Source organism: Ptychodera flava, chromosome 3 (genome assembly GCF_041260155.1).
Source record: "Ptychodera flava strain L36383 chromosome 3, AS_Pfla_20210202, whole genome shotgun sequence".
Lineage (NCBI taxonomy): Eukaryota > Metazoa > Hemichordata > Enteropneusta > Ptychoderidae > Ptychodera > Ptychodera flava.
In genome coordinates this window covers 35,960,329-35,979,244 of record NC_091930.1, presented here as the reverse complement: position 1 = coordinate 35,979,244, position 18,916 = coordinate 35,960,329, and the positions used below count along the sequence as shown (strand labels likewise).

Here is an 18,916-nt window from a genome sequence, read left to right as displayed (position 1 = left end):
CCAAGAAGTGATGTCAGGTGTTTCGAAAATAGTAAGCGCATCCTGCCCCACATGTGGCAACCGCCATATATCAATCTATAAGTCAGATAGGTAGTGGTCACTAACTAAGGCCCAATGTCACCGATGCCATCAGTGATCATTTGTCGAAGAGAGATATTGTATTTATCTACCAGCTTGCGATACCTGCCAAAAAAGCGTTTGAATGTAGAGACAAGTCTTGCTCTGGTGTAACCTTGATTTAACAGTTTGTAAGACAGATGGCCATGTCTCTCTACAAAATCACCATATGAACTGCATGCTCTAGCATATCGAATAAGCTGGGAAATGTATACCCCATAAGCTGGTGAGAGTGGAATATTACTTATGAGGTGTGGAAAATTGATTATACTAAAGTTGAAATCATCTCTCTTGTAATATAGCCTAGTAGGAAGGTGACCATTAGAGTCAAATTCAAGTAAAATGTCCAGATATGAAGCAAAAAAGGCCGTTTCTGTAGTTTCTTTAATCTCCAATTCTGGAGGATAAATCATAGCAAGATATTTACTGTTCATTGAAATAACATCATCTAGTATGTATCTATATGTTCGATTGAAAGTTCGAGCTACAGAGACCTTTTTCTGTTTGATTAGGTTCTGGATAAATTCTACCTCGAATGAGAACAGAAATAAGTCTTCAAGCAAAGGAGCACAGTTAGTGCCCATAGGAATTCCTATACACTGTTGGAGTTAGTTGTCGAAACTCTGCTCAAAGGTTGCCAGTGGCTCCTAAGACCGATGCAAACACTGTATCTAGGGTATGATTGATGAGAGTTAAACATGTTTGTATCGTATCGTATCGTAAAACGGAAGCTTTTATTTGCTCACCCAATGGGGATTTCACTGTACACTATAGCGTTCTCCATTATTCTCGTTTACGTTTGTTTCTAAGTACCAATAATTAAGTGAAGGTGTTGTGTTGTCTACTTGGCCACCTTAGGGAGCTTGACACATGCAGCCACAAGACATTAAGTATCATCGTATCACATGCTGATTGATGATAGTTCAGAGAACATTTCGTTACTGTATCCCAAGTCGTTGTCAGTCTTTACTGGCAAAATTCATACAGAACAATAAGGCGATATGAAAATATGTTGACAATTTCATCATAGTCCAGACTGCTTTTAGTTAAAATTATATCGTGCACGATGCAATATATTGATAGGCATATTTCGACAAACGCAAGGGTAAAGTGTCGAGAAATTTATTCAATGGGCACAATCAATAATATCATTATAAGCTACAGTATTATCCCATAAGGTAGTTTCGCCTCTAAAATGAAGACTTAAACTTTTGCTCAAATAACTTTTTCCTCAAGGAATCTTTCAACATTTATCTTACCAAATCAACGATAAAAATCAGGGGTCACCATGCAAAGTTTGGAACCGGCGGAACAAATGGCCCATCATTTTGCGAGAGTTTTAAAATGACGCCCCTCCCCCCAACCAGAGGTAGATCAGAAAAGAATTGTTGAAATTTGAGAGTCAAAATATCTGTCCCCAAGCCGCGTTCTACCACAAGGGCCTTTAATATGGCTGGTTTATATAATATTAATGTTTTCCTGCTGAATATCAATCAACGAAAGATTGCCGATATAATAAAGGTGAAGGCTTGTTTGGCTAAATGTGTCAACGTTTCCTGAAAACAAACTTTCTTCATTATAACTTTTGTTCTGTTGAAACCAACCCAATCGTTTTAGGTCCAACAACTGATGCATGTGAACGTATCTGTGAATGACTCTTTTGATATTCCAACAACCTACAGCAATCCCAACCTATGCGGCGATGAGGCGGAAATGTCGGAGGATGATTGGCCAAAGTTTAATGTAACCGGCTTGGCCTATAAAGAACTTTCCCTGGAAATGAAGAACAACCGAGCGCTGAAGTCCAGGGAGTGTGCACTCTGGAATGACTTCATTCCAAAAGTTGTCAAACGCACAGGTATGTAACATGGAATGCTATCACTGGCATACCTCTCTAGTCGGGATATTCCTGATCTTATTGTATGACGCGTTTCTCCATGAACATAACTTAAACTAATCATATACTAATATTCATATAAGCTCATCCCAACTTTTGTTTACTCTGTATCATAATCTCTTGAGAAGGCCTTCCAGTTACAAACATTAACATGTTTATGAAAGATAAAGCTTGGGTACGCAATAGTGCAATTAAATTGTTTACTTATATCGATCGGGAGGTTCATAAAACATTTTGTACTCACAAAGTTAATGAATTTTTCTGGTTCATTGTCTGAGTTGTATTGATTGAAGTACTGGAGCTACTGCCGTTTTCTTTATCAGTCCACGGCCACTCCACAAAGTGGAGTGACCGTGATCATTCCTCATGAACTCAACACTTTGCCACACAGGTAGTCACTTTCAATTTCGCAACCACCCTAAGGTCAAATAAAATATGACTAACATTTGATGAGTCGTATTCATTAGGTCCGACTAGCTGAAAATGAGTCATTGCTTTTTTGTCTAACGTTTTATTTCATTTTATTTTGCATAGAAGACGAGAGTTCCACGCCAACCGAAGAAGACATGGACAGATCTGTAGTTTGTACTGCTGGTGCTGTTGACGCCATCGGGTTTTCACTTCGAATCAATTTTGTTGCGGTACTGATGACATTTCTTGTCTGCAACATTGTGGTGCCCTGTAATGAGTAACTTGTGCCGTGACTAGATATACGACAAAATATGTTTAAAATGCTAATCATATTAATTATTTTCGGAGAGGCCTCATTTTGTCAATAACGTAACTTACTAGTGCTGTTCATCATCCATGAATTGACTAGCATTACTAGCTCTGTCACTTCATCAGATATTTTCGTAACATGCCAGCTTGCACAATTTTACACGTTCATAATGTATATACAATTTTGATGTATATGAATAATTTCATAAAAATGTATGAAAATGCGCCTCTGGGACAGATATTCGGACTCAATTTTTTTACAAATCTTTTCTGATCTACCTTCTGTAGGGGTTCATTTTTGAACTCGTGGAGTTAGCAAAGTTTCAAGACTTTTATTTCATCTCTGTGATGTATTGCAACTTCTCTTCATAAAGGATAGCAGACTAGTCACTGTTTCCTAAAACCAAGTCCCTCCTATTTATTCAGATTTCACAATTATTCGCACAACACAACAACACAAATTATTGTTGTTTTTTGATAAAAGAGTTATGTTATTTCAGAAAATGAAGAAGTAAACACACAGGGTTCGACGAATTCTGATTTCAAAACACAACACAGCACTTTCAACCTTAAATGTGGTAAATGTATATGATGACGCCAATGGCATTTATGGTTTAACAGTGACATGATTAAAGGGGCAGTCCTAAATCCCTGGTTCGAGCATTAGTGGCCGTTTACACTGCGAGTTTATGTGATTCTAGTCCTGTGTTCTCCTTGAAATTCGTGCACAGTTAATCTGCTCAGAGATAAAGCTGATGAAGAACCTACCCCTTTAAGAAGAACAGTGGTTTCTATGCTATCCTAATTTGATAAATGTAAATAAATATCGTGGTAGTTATTAACACCATTGAAAGTGAAAATCGGTGTAAAAATGTTGCGTTTATTGCATCACGACCAAGACAATTAAACATTTACTCGAAAACGATACATGGTTTGGGCGTTTTTAAGAGAGTTTTCAAAATTATGAAATATTCGACGAACTTTGCCAAGACAGTGCGAGTACACTGAAAGATCTATCTATCTATCTATCTATCTATCTATCTATCTATCTAACTATCTATCTATCTATCTATCTATCTATCTATCTATCTATCCGTCCGTCCGTCCGTCCGTCCGTCCGTCCGTCCGTCCGTCCGCTCGTCTGTCTGTCTGTCTGTCTGGCTGTCTGTCCACAAAAGATGATATATATATATATTATATATATATATATATATATATATATATATATATATATATATATATATATATATATATATATATAACTTTGTTAAGCAAAAGTATGTTCGGCAAAGTTTGTGTTGAGGTTGTCGAGTGGTGCTGAGCGCAATTGGCGTGCTGGCGAAAACGGGAGTGTTTTGAGCTTCAGGAAAGTGAGTTTAACCATTTTAAAAATTCCTCTCATATTTTTATGAATATATATGAGTGTGTTTGAACCAAATTTGAAAGCCTTTATCGATACTGGCTGGGTTTACTCAATGGTTTACGGTTAGTCATACCGTCTTTTACACGTTCGTCAAGGAAGGACATGTTTATGGAACTACTGGCGTGTTATATTTGGATTGGCGTGAAGCAGTTTTTCTGCCCTGAGAGCTCACAAAGTAAGTATGGTTGCTACGCGACAGGCAGCACGATGCCATCTCGTCGTATTTTTCGCATAATCACAAACGAATTCTCCAAAAAGGCTAACACCAGTGAAGCTCATTTAAATATGAATAGACCGTAGTTTATCGAGATGACCATATAACAAACGACGTGCAGCGTTGCTAGTCTGTCATTCTATTTGTCTGTGGCACAACGAGCTTTATTGGGGCTGTCGTGAGGGAGTGGTTGACCCTGTAACTTGTACTTATTATCCTGGATGTTGGCCATGTATGCACGTTCGAAATAACAAGGTATAGAACAGCATCAGTCTGAAAACTTAACTTAACGTTCAGCCATGGTGCTCTTGCAATTCGGTTTGCTAATGGTCATTTTGAGCTACGTTTGCTCTGATGACCCTCTTGTAGAAGTGAGCACAGGAATGCTGGTTGGCAAATCTATGGAATTCTCACACGGGGACGCCAATGTTAACCGCACGCTTCACGTCTTCATGGGGATACCGTACGCAGAGCCACCGGTTGGTGACCTCAGATTCCGACCACCCCAGCCAAAGCCCCTTGGCCGGGGATTTACAATGCGACTGACATTGGGTTTGCGTGTATCCAGCAAAACACATCTTACCCGTTTCAAGAACCACAGAGCGAAGATTGTCTCTATCTGAATGTGTATTCGCCATTGACAACGTAAGTCCCACGCTGCACAGAACTTTGTGAAGATACGCATGTACATAGCTGTGAAGCCTTTCAAAGAATGTTCTTCATCAAATATTCATTTGCTAACCCTTTTAAGTTTAATTCAGTGCGAGTAATTGGTTTAAATTCCTCTACTACCTGTATGCACAAAGTCAGTGCTTTTCGGGCGTTATGTTTCTGGCCGTAAACACAACTCCAGATAGGTCAAATCGGAGTACACGCGCCTGAAAAGAAAAACATCAGGGTCTTTGTGCAGGACACGGTAACTGAAGTTCGATAGCTCATGACCTCTGACGTCAGAGTCCTTTGTTGTGGCCATTATTGAGTGATGACTGCATGCAAAAGGTATCTGGAATGGAAATAGAGGGCGTAACAGACTTTTTTAGAGACTGAATTCGATGCAAGGTTTTAAAACCGCGGAGATCTGAGCCTGTGACTCTGATTTTAAACGCATATTATACAGATTGAATCGGTAAGTCATAGTGACTGAGTAGCCTTGCACTGATTGGAAATTAAAAACTGCATAAGAGCAAGCTAATTCCTAGTTGGCACTACAGCAGTCCTGTTAGACTAGTCTGTGTCATCGCCTGTTCTTCATCGGACTATTTAATACCAATGACCATGAAAGTTACTGGGTTCTGCAAAGTCACCCCTAAATCTTGCACAGCGACTTGGAATATATTAGGGACTGGACACAAATTACAGGGGGGTGGGGTGGGCCGGTGTTTTTTGGGGGTGGGTCGCCATTTTTCGCGCAAGCATTTTTGAAGGGTCATAAAATTTTGTGCAAGCCTATGGGGGAAGGTCACCTTTTTTATGCATCAAAGCTGAAATTGCATGTGCACGTATTAAAGAATATGGAATACTGAAAAAAGAAAAAATACCTCCTGGCACTTTCATTTTCTGTCATTTCCATTTTCGGCGCACCCTTCGGGCGCAAGTTTAAGGGTATAATGTATTGATGATCCAAGCAGCCACATTGATTTAAGTTGTTATGATTTCTACTTATCCAACTCCTCTATTGTACATATAACCTGTCCCCTATAATGACGCTTTAAATAACAATTTGGGAGATCACTTATTTGATATCATTCTTCCATTGGCAATACATTAGGTATAGGTCGGTGTCAAATGTTCATGAAGCTGTATGTACATTTTTCATTTTTGAGGACATTGACAGAATATAAACTATTCAGAATAGTACAAAATGTCATCAATAAAAATGGAAGCTTCAGGTCGAACAACTTTTGAATAACAATTTAGGATCAGATAACCTAAGAGTTATTTGTAGTTTCCTCATAGCCTACAAAGTATAGTGAATCAACATTTCGGTGAAATTCCAAAATCAAATTTCTTGCACAACCACAGACTTGAGTAGTCTAGTCATGAACATTAATACTAATAATTAGATGTACATAAATGCACAGATTTACCTAGTTTTGTATTGGAAAAAAATGTTAATAGTTTCATCATAGGCTGCCATGCATAGTGAATGGACATTTCAGTGAAATTCCAAAAACAAATTTCTTGCACAACCATAGACTTGAAACCACTGTAGTCTAGTCATGAACATTAATACTAATAATTAGGTGTACATAAATGCATAGATTTACCTAGTTTTGTATTGGTAAAAAAAATATTCATAGTTTCATTATAGGTTGCCATGCGTAATGAATGGACATGTTGGTGAAATTCCAAAATCAAATTTCTCGCACAATCATTGACTTGAAACCACTGTTGTCTAGTCATGAACATTAATACTAATAATTGGGTGTACATAAATGCACAGATTTACTTAGTTTTCTATTTAAAAAAATATTCATAGTTTCATCATAGGCTGCAATGCATAGTGAATGAACATTTCACTGAAATTCCAAAAACAAATTTCCTGCACAACCGTAGACTTGAAACCACTGTAGTCTAGTCATGAACATTAATACTAATAATTAGATGTACATAAATGCACAGATTTATCTAGTTTGTATTGGAAAAATAATATTCATAGTTTCATCATAGGCTGCCATGCACAGTGAATGGACATTTCAGTGAAATTCCAAAATCAAATTTCTTGCACAACCATTGACTTGAAACAACTGTAGTCTAATCATGAACATTAATACTTATAATTAGGTGTACATAAATGCACAGATTTACTTAGTTTTGTATTGGGAAAAAAATATTCATAGTTTCATCATAGGCCTGCCATGCATAGCAAATGGACATTTCAGTGAAATTCCAAAAACAAATTCTTGCACAACCATTGACTTGAAACCACTGTAGTCTAGTCATGAACATTAATACTTATAATTAGGTGTACATAAATGCATAGATTTACCTAGTTTTATATTAGGAAAAAAATATTCATAGTTTCATCATAGGCTGCCATGCATAGTGAATCAACATTATCGATGAAATCTAAAAATTAATTTTTTTGTAAATGCATGCACTTTTTATCTGCCACTTCAAGCAATGTACACTTACATGAATTATCACAAACATATGATTTGATATTTTTTGGACAAAGCGTACCGGCCGCATTTTGCCTTCCTTTTGGGAGGGGACTTCAAAAGTATAGCAAGTCAGAAGGAGGTCTTGAACGCATTGCGGGTTTGTTTGGGGGGGTATTGAGTAACAGGGGAGGGTCACTTATTTTCATGCACGGATAAGGGGGAGGGTCACTAATTTTTGTGCATGAACATTTGAAGGGTCATTATTTTTCACTGCATGAAACCCAATAATTCAGATAAATTCACATGAATGAGTTTCCTGTATTATAGTATAATACACGTCAATTCACATGAATGCACATGAATACAGGCTTGCTGAATACAAAAAAATGAATTCTTGACTGTATTCATCTGTATATGCACTCTTCAGCTAAAATACAGGCAATAATCCATGTTAATACAGTAAGTATTATAGGGTTCTTATGCAGTGTTTGACGCAGCGGTGTTTCGAACAACACCGCCCACCCCCCACACCCCCCTGTAATTTATGTCCAGTCCCTTATGAACTTTTTTTATCGTACCCGATGCTAAAATGATTTTCCTTTTTGGCACCATATGACGTAGCGTCATTTGCCAATGCAGTCGATAAAAAAGTCTACTGATAAAAACAATATTTCTTGTTACAGTCAACCAATCTTCCAGTGATGGTATGGATCCACGGCGGCGGCTTCTCATTTGGTTCAGCGACAAATGATGGACTGTATGACGGAACCGCTTTGGCGGCGATCGAGATGTCATCGTTGTGTCCTTAACTATCGACTCTTTGCGCTCGGCTTCTTCTCCACAGGTGGGTCATTCGTAGAGTGCACCTCGGGGACAGACATTCAGACCCTCAAACATTTCTAATTCTTTTAGTATCTACTACTTGTGGGGTTACTTCTAAAGATCGTTGTGTAAGAAACTTTTCATCGTCTTAGTTTTTTTTTTAAATCGAAAATTGCATTTTCCTAATAAAGTTAACACAGGGATGACGGCCATTTTGAAATTCAAATATTAGGATACCTCACGTAATTTGTCTCTCTGGTCCACATTTTGCACGTGACCACTGATTTTCATTTGGAATTGAAAGTCTTTTACTTTTGAGGCGCATTCTGCCTTAAAGGATTTCAGTGAAACGCTGGCGTTGTTTGGTATTGTTGTAACTTGTATGACTTGTATGTGTGCAAGACAGTTGTTCAAGCGAAATCTGACTTCTTCTGGGGTTGATATTTCCTAGTGCCGAGTATTATTGGTTTTCAGCCTCGTCAAGTAATTCGGTAGCGTAGGTTATTGCTATTGCTTTGTACATTACAACGTCTGTGAACGACTAACTGTGGTAAAGTCCAAAAAAATACACGCGACATTTCACAGCCCAGCAATGACACGTAATGTATCATTTATTGACTGCTTTCAAGTTTTCCATGTGCGTACATATTTTGTTGTTTCCTACTATTTTAACAATATTTGTGCGACGCACGATAGGTCAATTTCCCTGTTCTCATATCGATAACAAAGACCGAATGTAAACGCTTATTTAACACTTTTAAGTTTTTCCACACTATGAGTAGTTCCCGTCAGATAAAGATTGCATCTCTAAATTACGCATCACTATATAGCAAGGTGCTCTTGATAAAATCAACCAAGATATGTTGAGTAGTTTTTTTTACGTGAGATATCCTAAACCTACTTATACGCTTCTGTACAAGTTCTACTGACATTTTTGTGACTGACCAACTTGATGTATTTACTTGTTCTGTCACAACAGGCGATGAGAATGCCCCCGGAAATTATGGGTTGCTAGATCAGTTGGCCGCTTTGAAGTGGGTGCAACGCAACATTGCAGGTAATGGTTACAGTCCTTCTCTATTTCCCTTGCTATTTCAAACTTTTCATGACAATAAAATATTGTCATTTGATCACTTTGTCTAATTTTGTGCACAGCTTTTGGAGGCGACGCAGATAGAGTGACTGTGTTTGGTGAGAGTGCCGGGGCCATAAGCGTTGACTATTTGCTGTTGTCACCGATGTCTGACGGTCTCTTCCACCGTGCCATACTGCAGGTAAGCTCGCCCATGCAGCGTAAATCTGTTAAACTTAGCAGCGCAGACTCGCACAGTACATCTGTATGAGAAATCATGACATGAAGGTTTGGGAAACGGACGTCATCGTTTGACGGTAGACTTCGACTCCCTCAGTGTCAGCATCAATTGAACGGAATTTTAATATTGTACAGTTGCCGGACGTTCCCTACTGGATAATCTATGTCCAGCACAAATGAACATCTGAACCACGTCAAAAACTTGTTGTCATGATGTCGTTTAAAAGGAAAAATAACCATGGTTTTATGAAAAAATAGGAAACTACCTTTCTCAAATTTGCTTTTTATTGGAGTTTCCAGTCGGAGGCAAAATCAGAATTACAGAAAATAAACGCGCTGTACAAATTGTGGTAAAGGGAATAAGAACATGCTGTTGTTAGAACACGCTACATTTAAGCTCAAGTGTTGACATGAGCCTATGTCACAGCGATGTCTGTCCGTGTGTCGGTCTTTCCGATCTATCTGTCTGTCTGTGTCGCTGATATCTCAAAAATGGCCGATAGATTTGCCCTTAAATGTGCTACAAGGCTGCAATTTGGAACCGGCAAGTTAATGTGTGTACCTTGCACGGCGATAGTAAGTATCTGACAATGATAACAGAACATTTTGCCATCATGGAAGTCAATGAGGAAGCCATCATCACCATGAAACTATTAATAAATGTATCCAGAAATACGAAATTCTCAGAATAACAGCATCAGATCCTATGAATCTAGTACTGTTATAGATGTTGTTCGAAGCAACATTCAGGTCATTCAGCCGTTCCTTGATAATGACATTACTCATTTTCATAATGAATGAATGAACTGACACGAATACAGCTATGATTCTCTCGACCTAGCTGACCAAAGTTGATGAGTTGAGTAAATTGAAGGCACGATGACACTACATCATAGGAACTAATTTAGTATTTTCATGACAGGAGTAAAGAAAAAAGTTCCGAGGCTACTGAAATCGTACATGATGGCCAGAAATTTTCGTAGGTCATTTATATTTGTTGTCAGAATGCAATATCTTCACCATACACTATTTGATCGTTAATTAAGTGATCAGGGGTGTAAAAAAGTAAACCTTGACCGTAGTTGATGCACCTTGCTATGTAAACTGACGATACGATGGTATATCAGATGGGAAGTTATCTAGCGTTGTCTTATAAGTTAGTTAGTAATTTGCATTAGTAATTTGCATATTTAAAACAAGTTTCTTAATCAGGGATATGAAACTTGAAGGTCATGACCAAGGTCGAGGAAATTTTACTAAGTCTATCAATAATACCAAACAACAGTAAAAAGGATTTAGCATTTTCTGCTTCACGTTAGTTAATTGCTAACTCGCATAAAGGTTCCAAGACAAGAAATGTGACCTTTTTAATCTAACAATTCTCTATCGGTTAATAAACTCAGAACCCCCGTAAAGTATACATTTTCTAAAAGCCTACATATATGGGAACATTTTGGTAACCACAGTGTCACCATTGTTTACATAACTATCACGTGACAAGATAATTTGCATAACCTTTCAAAAGTCGGTTTTCCCTATGTTTTGTCACAATACTTCAAAATATCTGACTCAAACTTGCTGGACTGCAAGCTGTCACAATGCTCTTTCAAAGTGTGTCTCAGATTTTTTATATCTTGCTTAGTTTTTTTGCAGCACAATTTTAAAGAAATCAACTATGGTAAAATTCACTGCTCTGGAAGTTTTTCTGGCATAAAAACTGTTTAAGAAGGTTTAAAAAATTCTGAGACACGCTTTTGAAGATCTGTAGGATAGCTTGCACTCACATGAATTTCAGCCACATATCTCAAAGCATTGAAACAAAACATAGGGAAAACCGATTTTTGAAAGGTTATGCAAATTACCTGTCACGTGATAGTTATGTAAACAATGGTGACACTATGGTAACCAAAATGTTCCCCTATATCTAGGCTTTCCGAAAATATACAATTTACGGGGGTTCTGAGCTTATTAAACACTAGAGAATTTTAGTTTAAAATGGTCAATTTCTTGTCTTGGAACCTTAAATTAATAATTGCATTTAGGGAAATAAGACTGGAAAAAATACAATATATGTTGGTATATGATGTGATGATAGAAAGATATGGTGGCAGTGAAGGGAATTTAGCGGTTTTCTTTTCAGCTGACTGCAAATTTGCATATTGTATTATATTTATAGACGCTATGCGTCAAAGACGATGACATCGAATATGACGAAACTGTACAGGTACGGATCGTAAATCAAACCAACACCATATGGATGAGCTGAAAGACATTCCTACTATAATTTCATGTCATCGGCGATTTTTCACTACATATCATAAAAATTGCATTATCTCTAAAATGTCATGAGAAATTTTCTTTTTCTCTTGTGACACTTTTAGAGATAATGCCATTTTACGTTTAATATATGTACGTATCTCTACGTATGTGGATGTACATAGTAAATAACATTTATGTATATTATGTCATTGTACAGGAAAATATCAATGCCTTGATATACGTAACGTATATCTATGAGAACACTTGAGAGTATTCGTAACGCAGATCTTTGCAGAACAAGTGTATACTGTACTTGTGCATTTTATTTGTATACTTAATGTATACTTAATGTATTTGAGATTTGTAGAGAATCAGTTTTATATCAATGCATATTGTCGTATATCACGCTTTTGCCCAGTATGTGCTACACAAAGTTTCCAGCGGTGTCTAAAATATAGAAAGACATTTTGCACAATCATGTCAGCTAGCCAATTGCAAATTTAAAGAAAATTGCGAACTTGTGGAAACAATGTCAGAGAAAAGTGTCGATTTTCTGACAAGTCGAACATGTACTGAAACCACGGAAGCATTTTCAGTTGACATCCATGGTCGTAATATCTCTGATTGACGAGCGGCAAATGGGGTGCACTGGACATGTTCAGACGTGAGCAAAGAAATGATTTTCATGAAGGCTTTCACATATATTTGGTCGTGTGCACTAATGGCCATAGATGGCAAATTTTGGTTAACGATGATTCTGGCTTTCTCCAACGACTTGGTTTTGATACTTCATCACAAACAGAGTGGAACAACATCAATCGCTGGCGGCCCACGTGACGACGGAGAGACGCTGAGCAGGTTAGCCCACGGTGTCGGTCAACTACTAGGATGCAATGAGAAGAACTCTCAAGACTTGGTTCAGTGTCTGCGTAGTGTGCCTTTGGAGCACTTCAAAGAAAAATTAGACCAGGTAAATGTGTTATATTTCATATTCGGGCTTTGTATACAATTGTCCATGATTGCCAACGATTTACACTTTCAATTAGTACTGTATAATTTGATCTACATTATCTCTGAAATAAAATCAACACGATGATTACAGCGCGCACTTTTTAAAACAACGTGATGGATAACGATACTGTCAAATATTATCATCATAAATGTAGTATGAAACATTTGTTTGAAATATTGATAGCTCATATAACAGGGGCTAGCGAGGATTACATTTATTGAACGATTATGATAAATAGCTGTTATATATTCAACAAGCTTAAATTGTGTCAGTGAGCGTTCATGGCTATCCCCTCATTATCTTTGCATCTTATTTAAAGAAAACAGCCCATTCGGTTAACTGCCCTCATTCATTTACTTGTTCGAAATGTTGCCAATTTATGTGCAATACTTTACAAAGATAGTGGAAGGTAGCAATAGGCACACACACTCACGAAGTTCAAACTCCTATTGCAAAATATCTTTAATAAATATGCCTAATACATGTTTATCAGCATGCTCGCCCCGTGATTGTATCTCCAATTATGAACAGTGTGTAACATCCTATCCTCATTGAATCTGTCCCTTTAATAGCGTCAGCTGGCAACAATTCCTGATATAGAGCCGGACATTCTCGCCTTACCCTTCGCACCAACTGTAGATGGTCAGTTCATCACCGCCAAACCCGACGATCTGCTCAGCCAGGGAGGGTTCAACAAAACGAATGTGGACATTTTGATCGGGACCAACGCTAACGAAGGCACAATGTCCCTAGCCACGTTGTTACCTAGTCTTGCAGTTGCTTCCGAGCCCACGGTGAGCAAAGCCGAGTACAAACAGATGTACCTGCTCCTGCTTTATGGCTCATTCAAGCACAACCCTACAGCTCAAGACGCTATCCAGCTCATGTACATCCCCTGGGCCGATGTCGCCGCCAACGACACAAATTATGCAGACGCGTACATCGAAATGCAAGGCGACAACATGTTCGTGTGCCCTGCCGACAAATCTGCCCGTGCGTATTCAAACTCTGGCGCCAACGTTTACATGTATCACATGACCCATGCGCCGGCCAATAAGCTGTTTGGGATCCGGTGGGCGAAGGCTGGACACGGCGAAGAACTTCCTTTTGTATTTGGAACGCATTTCAATGCACTTTCAAATTGGCGATAGGCCCCAGAGGAGGTCAACATGTCTCTTAGTATTATAACATATTGGACAAACATGACCAAAACAGGGTAAGACAGTTTAAATAGGATTTACCTTTTTCAGGTATTAAGCGCATCAAAAAAGGACATTTGACCCTTGCTCCTACTGTCCCGATAGAAATGTTTAACTATTCTGTTTAATGATCAAGATTAAGACACACCAACTAAATCATAGAACAAGAAAACTATACCTAAACAATAACAAGCACTTGAGAATGATCACAACATATTAAAAACATACACAAATCTTACATTACCAACATAAGAGCAAGTTGTGACAGCGTGGTGTAACCGCGGAAATCTACTGTTTATTAAAGGGACATTAGCTGTAACTGTTGACTAATTTTTCACTACTTTATTTCAATGTATCAACTACAGAATTTACTATAATCCGATCATCATGACTAATGCCCGGTGTCTTGTTTGCCGCTTATATATGTGAAATGACCATTGTTACTGATAAGTGTATTCTAGTCCTGACCTGAATACAAAATTTAAACAATAACAATGCAGCTTATACTCATATAGGGTATATTTATGAGCTAATTATTAGGAATTTCTCCACGGTTCAGGGATTCACACCAGAAACTGCAGATGATACACAGAAACAAACAAAATAAAAAATGACCACAGTTACAGCTAATGGATCTTTAAAGGGAGGGGGTCCTCGGAACTCTGCTTAAGGGTTGCCAGTGATCTACAACCGATGCAAAGACTGTATCTAGGGTACGTTGACGATTGATGAAAGTTAGAACATGTTTGTATCGTAATTATAAAACGGAAGCTTTTAGGCTCCCCATGGTGATTTCACTGCACACCATAGCGTTCTCGATTATTCTCCTGTACGTTTGTTTTACCATTAATTAAGCGAAGGTGTTGTGTTGTCTCCTTGGCCACCTGAGGGCGCTATGACTTATGCAATCACACGATATCGAGTATCATCGTATCACACATTGATTGATCATAGTTCAGAGAACGTTTTGTTACTGTAGCCCAAAGTCGTTGTCAGTCTTTACTGGCTAAATTCATACAGAACAATCGGGTGATATGAAAATATGTTGTCAATTTCATCATAGTCCAGACTGCTTTTAGTTGAATTATATCGTACACGATGCAATATATTGGTAGGCATATTTCGACAAAACGCAAGTGTTAAATGTCGAGAAAATTTATTAAATGGGCACAATCGACAATGTCATTAAAAGTTACAGTATTATTCCTTAAGGTAGTTTGCGCCTCTAAAAAGAAGACTTAAACTTTTGCTCCAACTTTCCTCAAGGAATCTTTCAATAATTCTCTTACCAAATCAACGATAAAAATCAGGGGTCACCGTGCAAAGTTTGGAACCGGCGGAACAAATTGCCAAACATTTTACGAGAGCTTTAAAATGACGCCCCCAACAAGAGGTTGATAAGAAAAGAATTGTTGGATTTTGAGAGTCAAAGTATCTGACCCCGAGGCGCGTTCTACCACAAGGGCCACTAATATGGCTGGTTTATATAGTATTAATGTTTTGCCAGCTGAATATCAACGAAAGATTGCCGATATAATGATGATGAAGGTTTGTTTGGCTAAATGTGTCAACGTTTCTTGAAAACAAACTTTCTTCATTATATATATAAAACTTTGTTTCTGTTGAAACCAACCCAAATGTTTTAGGTCAAACAACTGATGCATGTGAACGTATCTGTGAATGACTCCTATAGCAATCCCAACCTGTCTGGCGACGAGGCGGAAATGTCGGAGGATGATTGGCCAAAGTTTGCAGTACCCGGATTAGCCTATAAAGAACTTTCCCTGGAAATGAAGAACAACCGAGCACTGAAGTCCAGGGAGTGTGCACTCTGGAATGACTTCATTCCAAAACTTGTCAAACGCACAGGTATGTAACATGGAATGCTATCACTGGCATACCTCTCTGTTCAGGATATTTCTGATCTTATTGTATGACGCATTTCTGCATGAACATAACTTAAACTATCATATACAAATATTCAATATAAGCTCATCCCACGTTTTATTTACTCGGTATCATAATCTCTTGAGAATGCCTTCCGGTTCCAAACCTTAATGTCTATCAAAGACAAAGCTTGGGTACGCAATAGTGCAATTAAATTGTTTACTTATATCGATCGGGAGGTTCATAAAACATTTTGTACTCACAAAGTTAATGAATTTTTCTGGTTCATTGTCTGGTTGTATTGATTGAAGTATTGAAGCTATTGGCTACTCCAAAAAGTGGAGTGACCGTGATCATCAGTCCCCATGAACTCAACACTTTGCCACACAGGTAGTCACTTTCAATTTCACAACCACCCTAAGGTCAAAGAAAATATGACTAATTTTTGACAAGTCGTTATCATCAGGTCCGACCCGCTGAAAATGAGTCATTGCTTTTCTTGTTTAACGTTTTATTTCCTTTTCTTCCACATAGAAGACGAGAATTTCACGCCCACCGAAGAAGACATGGACAGATCTGTAGTTTGCTCTAGTGGTGCTGTTGACGCCATGGGGTTATCACTGCGTATCACTATTGTTGCTGTACTGATGACATTTCTCGTCTGCGACATTGTGACGCCCTGTAATGAGTAACTTGTGCCGTGACAATATAGACGACATAATATGTTTAAAACGCTGATCATATTAATTATTTCGGAAGAGGCCTCATTTTGTCAATAACGTAACTTACTAGTGCTGTTCATTGTCTATGAATCGACTAGCATTGCATCTGTCACTTCATCAGATGTATTTCGTAACATGCCTGCTTGTACAATTTTTACACATTCATACTGTCTACATAATTTTGATTTATATGAGATAGTTTTATAAAGAAAACTTAAGGTAGAATGCACCTCCAGGACAGATATTGAGAATCTCAATTTTTTACAACTCTTTTCTCATCTACCGCTTGACGGGGCTCAATTAAAAGTCATGGATTTAGTAAAGTTTGAAGTCTTTTATTTCTTCTCTACAAGCATTTCATTTTATTCAGATTGTACAATTATTCGCACACCACAAAAACAGAAATGATTGTGGTTTTCAGATAAAAGAATAATTTCTATTTCACAAAGTGAAAGAAGTAAGAACACAAGGATCGATTAATTCCGCTTCCCCTTCAAAAACCACACAGCATAACGTTGAATATAATAAATGGATGTGATAGCGCCCCTGACATGAATATTTGAACAGTGACATGATTAAAGGGGCAGTCCTCAATGCCTGGTTCTAGTATTAGTGGTTGTTTACATTGACTGTTTATGTGATTTTTGTCCTTTCTTCTCCTTTGCAATTTGTGCACAGTTAGTCTTAGTCAATCTGTTCAGAGATAAAGCTGATAAAGCTGTTACTCCTTTAAAGGTATACAGTCACCTGTAATCTAAATATGCCCATATATGGTCAAAATGCCCGTGTGAGGGCGCTATTTTTAAAAAGCGGCCACCCACTTAAAATCTATGATTGGTCAGATTTTCTCTTTCCATGGTAACTGTGGCAAAATTGGAACAGGTGACAGTATACCTTTAAGAAGGGCAGTGGTTTCTCTGCTATCCTTGTTTGATAAATGTAGATGAATATCATGATAGTATGAAAATGAAAATCTGTATAAAAGTGTTGAGATTTTGGCATCACGACCAAGACAAAGACATATTTATTTGAAAACGATACAAGGCTTTAGGCGACTTTTCAAGAGCTGTGTGTATGTGGGTAAGATAATTGTGGCATACGTGGAAATGGGAGTGACATGAGGTTTACTGAGTTTGTCATTTTCTTGAAAAGGACTTTACAACTTCGTGACCGAAGATTAGCGTATTACAACTAAATGGTGTTGAAGGGCTTAATGTTTAAAGTTAAAGCTTACAAGCAGTGAACTGCGCCAGAACCGACAGTCTATATACTACTTATCTATGTATGTATCTATGTATCTAAGTATGAATTTATGTACTATTCCAGTTGGTCGTGATAAATGGAGATCATTTGTATAAATCGAGCAATTTTACAGGAATAAAATATATATCGGATATTTTCCATCTAATTTCTGCAATCTGTTTTAATATTTGCGAACTGTGCGATTATAAAAACCGCTTTCAGGTTACTGATTCTTGGATGTTTCAATTTTATTTAACGCATTCCTGAGGACATTATCTCATCTTTGCTTCGGTAAGTTTTCACTTTTCCCAACAGAAAGGATTCCTGTGCCGTGCGTACAACGCGGCACTAAAACGTTCTGTCCGAAATGTCATCCACAAATTGTTTTAATATCCTCATGGACCGTTTGGTCAAAATACAATTTTGAATTCCTACAAATAAGTTATTCTAATGAATTCTAAGTGATATGTATTTCCGTGGCAAATTACCGTGCTCGATGCGAAAAGCAGAGCTTTATAAATAATAACAGAAATTACTTCACGTAGAGATATTATTAGTTTGTACTTGAGGTAAGTTATGTTGAGAGAGAGAGAGAGAGAGAGAGAGAGAGAGAGAGAGAGAGAGAGAGAGAGAGAGAGAGAGAGAGAGAGAGAGGTAAAAACTGATAAAAGCTCTGAATAATCCTCACACTTCAAAAAGAGTCCACACAAAAACAGACCAACGAAAGGCACTGTAATATTTTGAGCCCCAGTAAAACTTTCACTGCAGTCCATTCTTGATTTTCTACAGTCTAGGTGTTTATGAAACAGTTTATGCGCATGTAGAATGGTTCATAAGGCTGATATCCATTGAGTGGTCGCCTTCGCTGTTGCTAGTTGTCTCTTAAGCGCCATTAAACGTTTCCAATGATGAGTTGGCGGCCCTTTACATATATATCCCGCACTGGTCTTCAATAGGGCTATCGTGTGGGAGGAGTTGACCCCGTA

General features: G+C 37.9%; 2 protein-coding genes across 2 annotated transcripts in view; both read left to right on the top strand.

Annotated features, from left to right (window-relative positions):
* LOC139129900 (acetylcholinesterase-like) overlaps positions 1-16,697 on the top strand; it is a 42,101-nt gene extending 25,404 nt beyond the window's left edge. Inside the window, exons 7-8 of the mRNA XM_070695592.1 lie at positions 15,773-15,948; positions 16,501-16,697. Of these exons, the coding sequence (XP_070551693.1) occupies positions 15,773-15,948; positions 16,501-16,658 (334 nt within the window). The 3' untranslated portion in view covers positions 16,659-16,697. The remainder of the gene's footprint in view (positions 1-15,772; positions 15,949-16,500) is intronic.
* On the top strand, positions 4,671-14,133 carry LOC139130250 (acetylcholinesterase-like). The gene is made up of 5 exons (XM_070696000.1): positions 4,671-4,923; positions 9,277-9,354; positions 9,453-9,571; positions 12,671-12,838; positions 13,453-14,133. The coding sequence occupies exons 1-5, from the start codon at positions 4,671-4,673 to the stop codon at positions 14,029-14,031; spliced, it is 1,197 nt and encodes a 398-aa protein (XP_070552101.1). The 3' UTR covers positions 14,032-14,133.
* Positions 16,698-18,916: the final 2,219 nt, after the last annotated feature.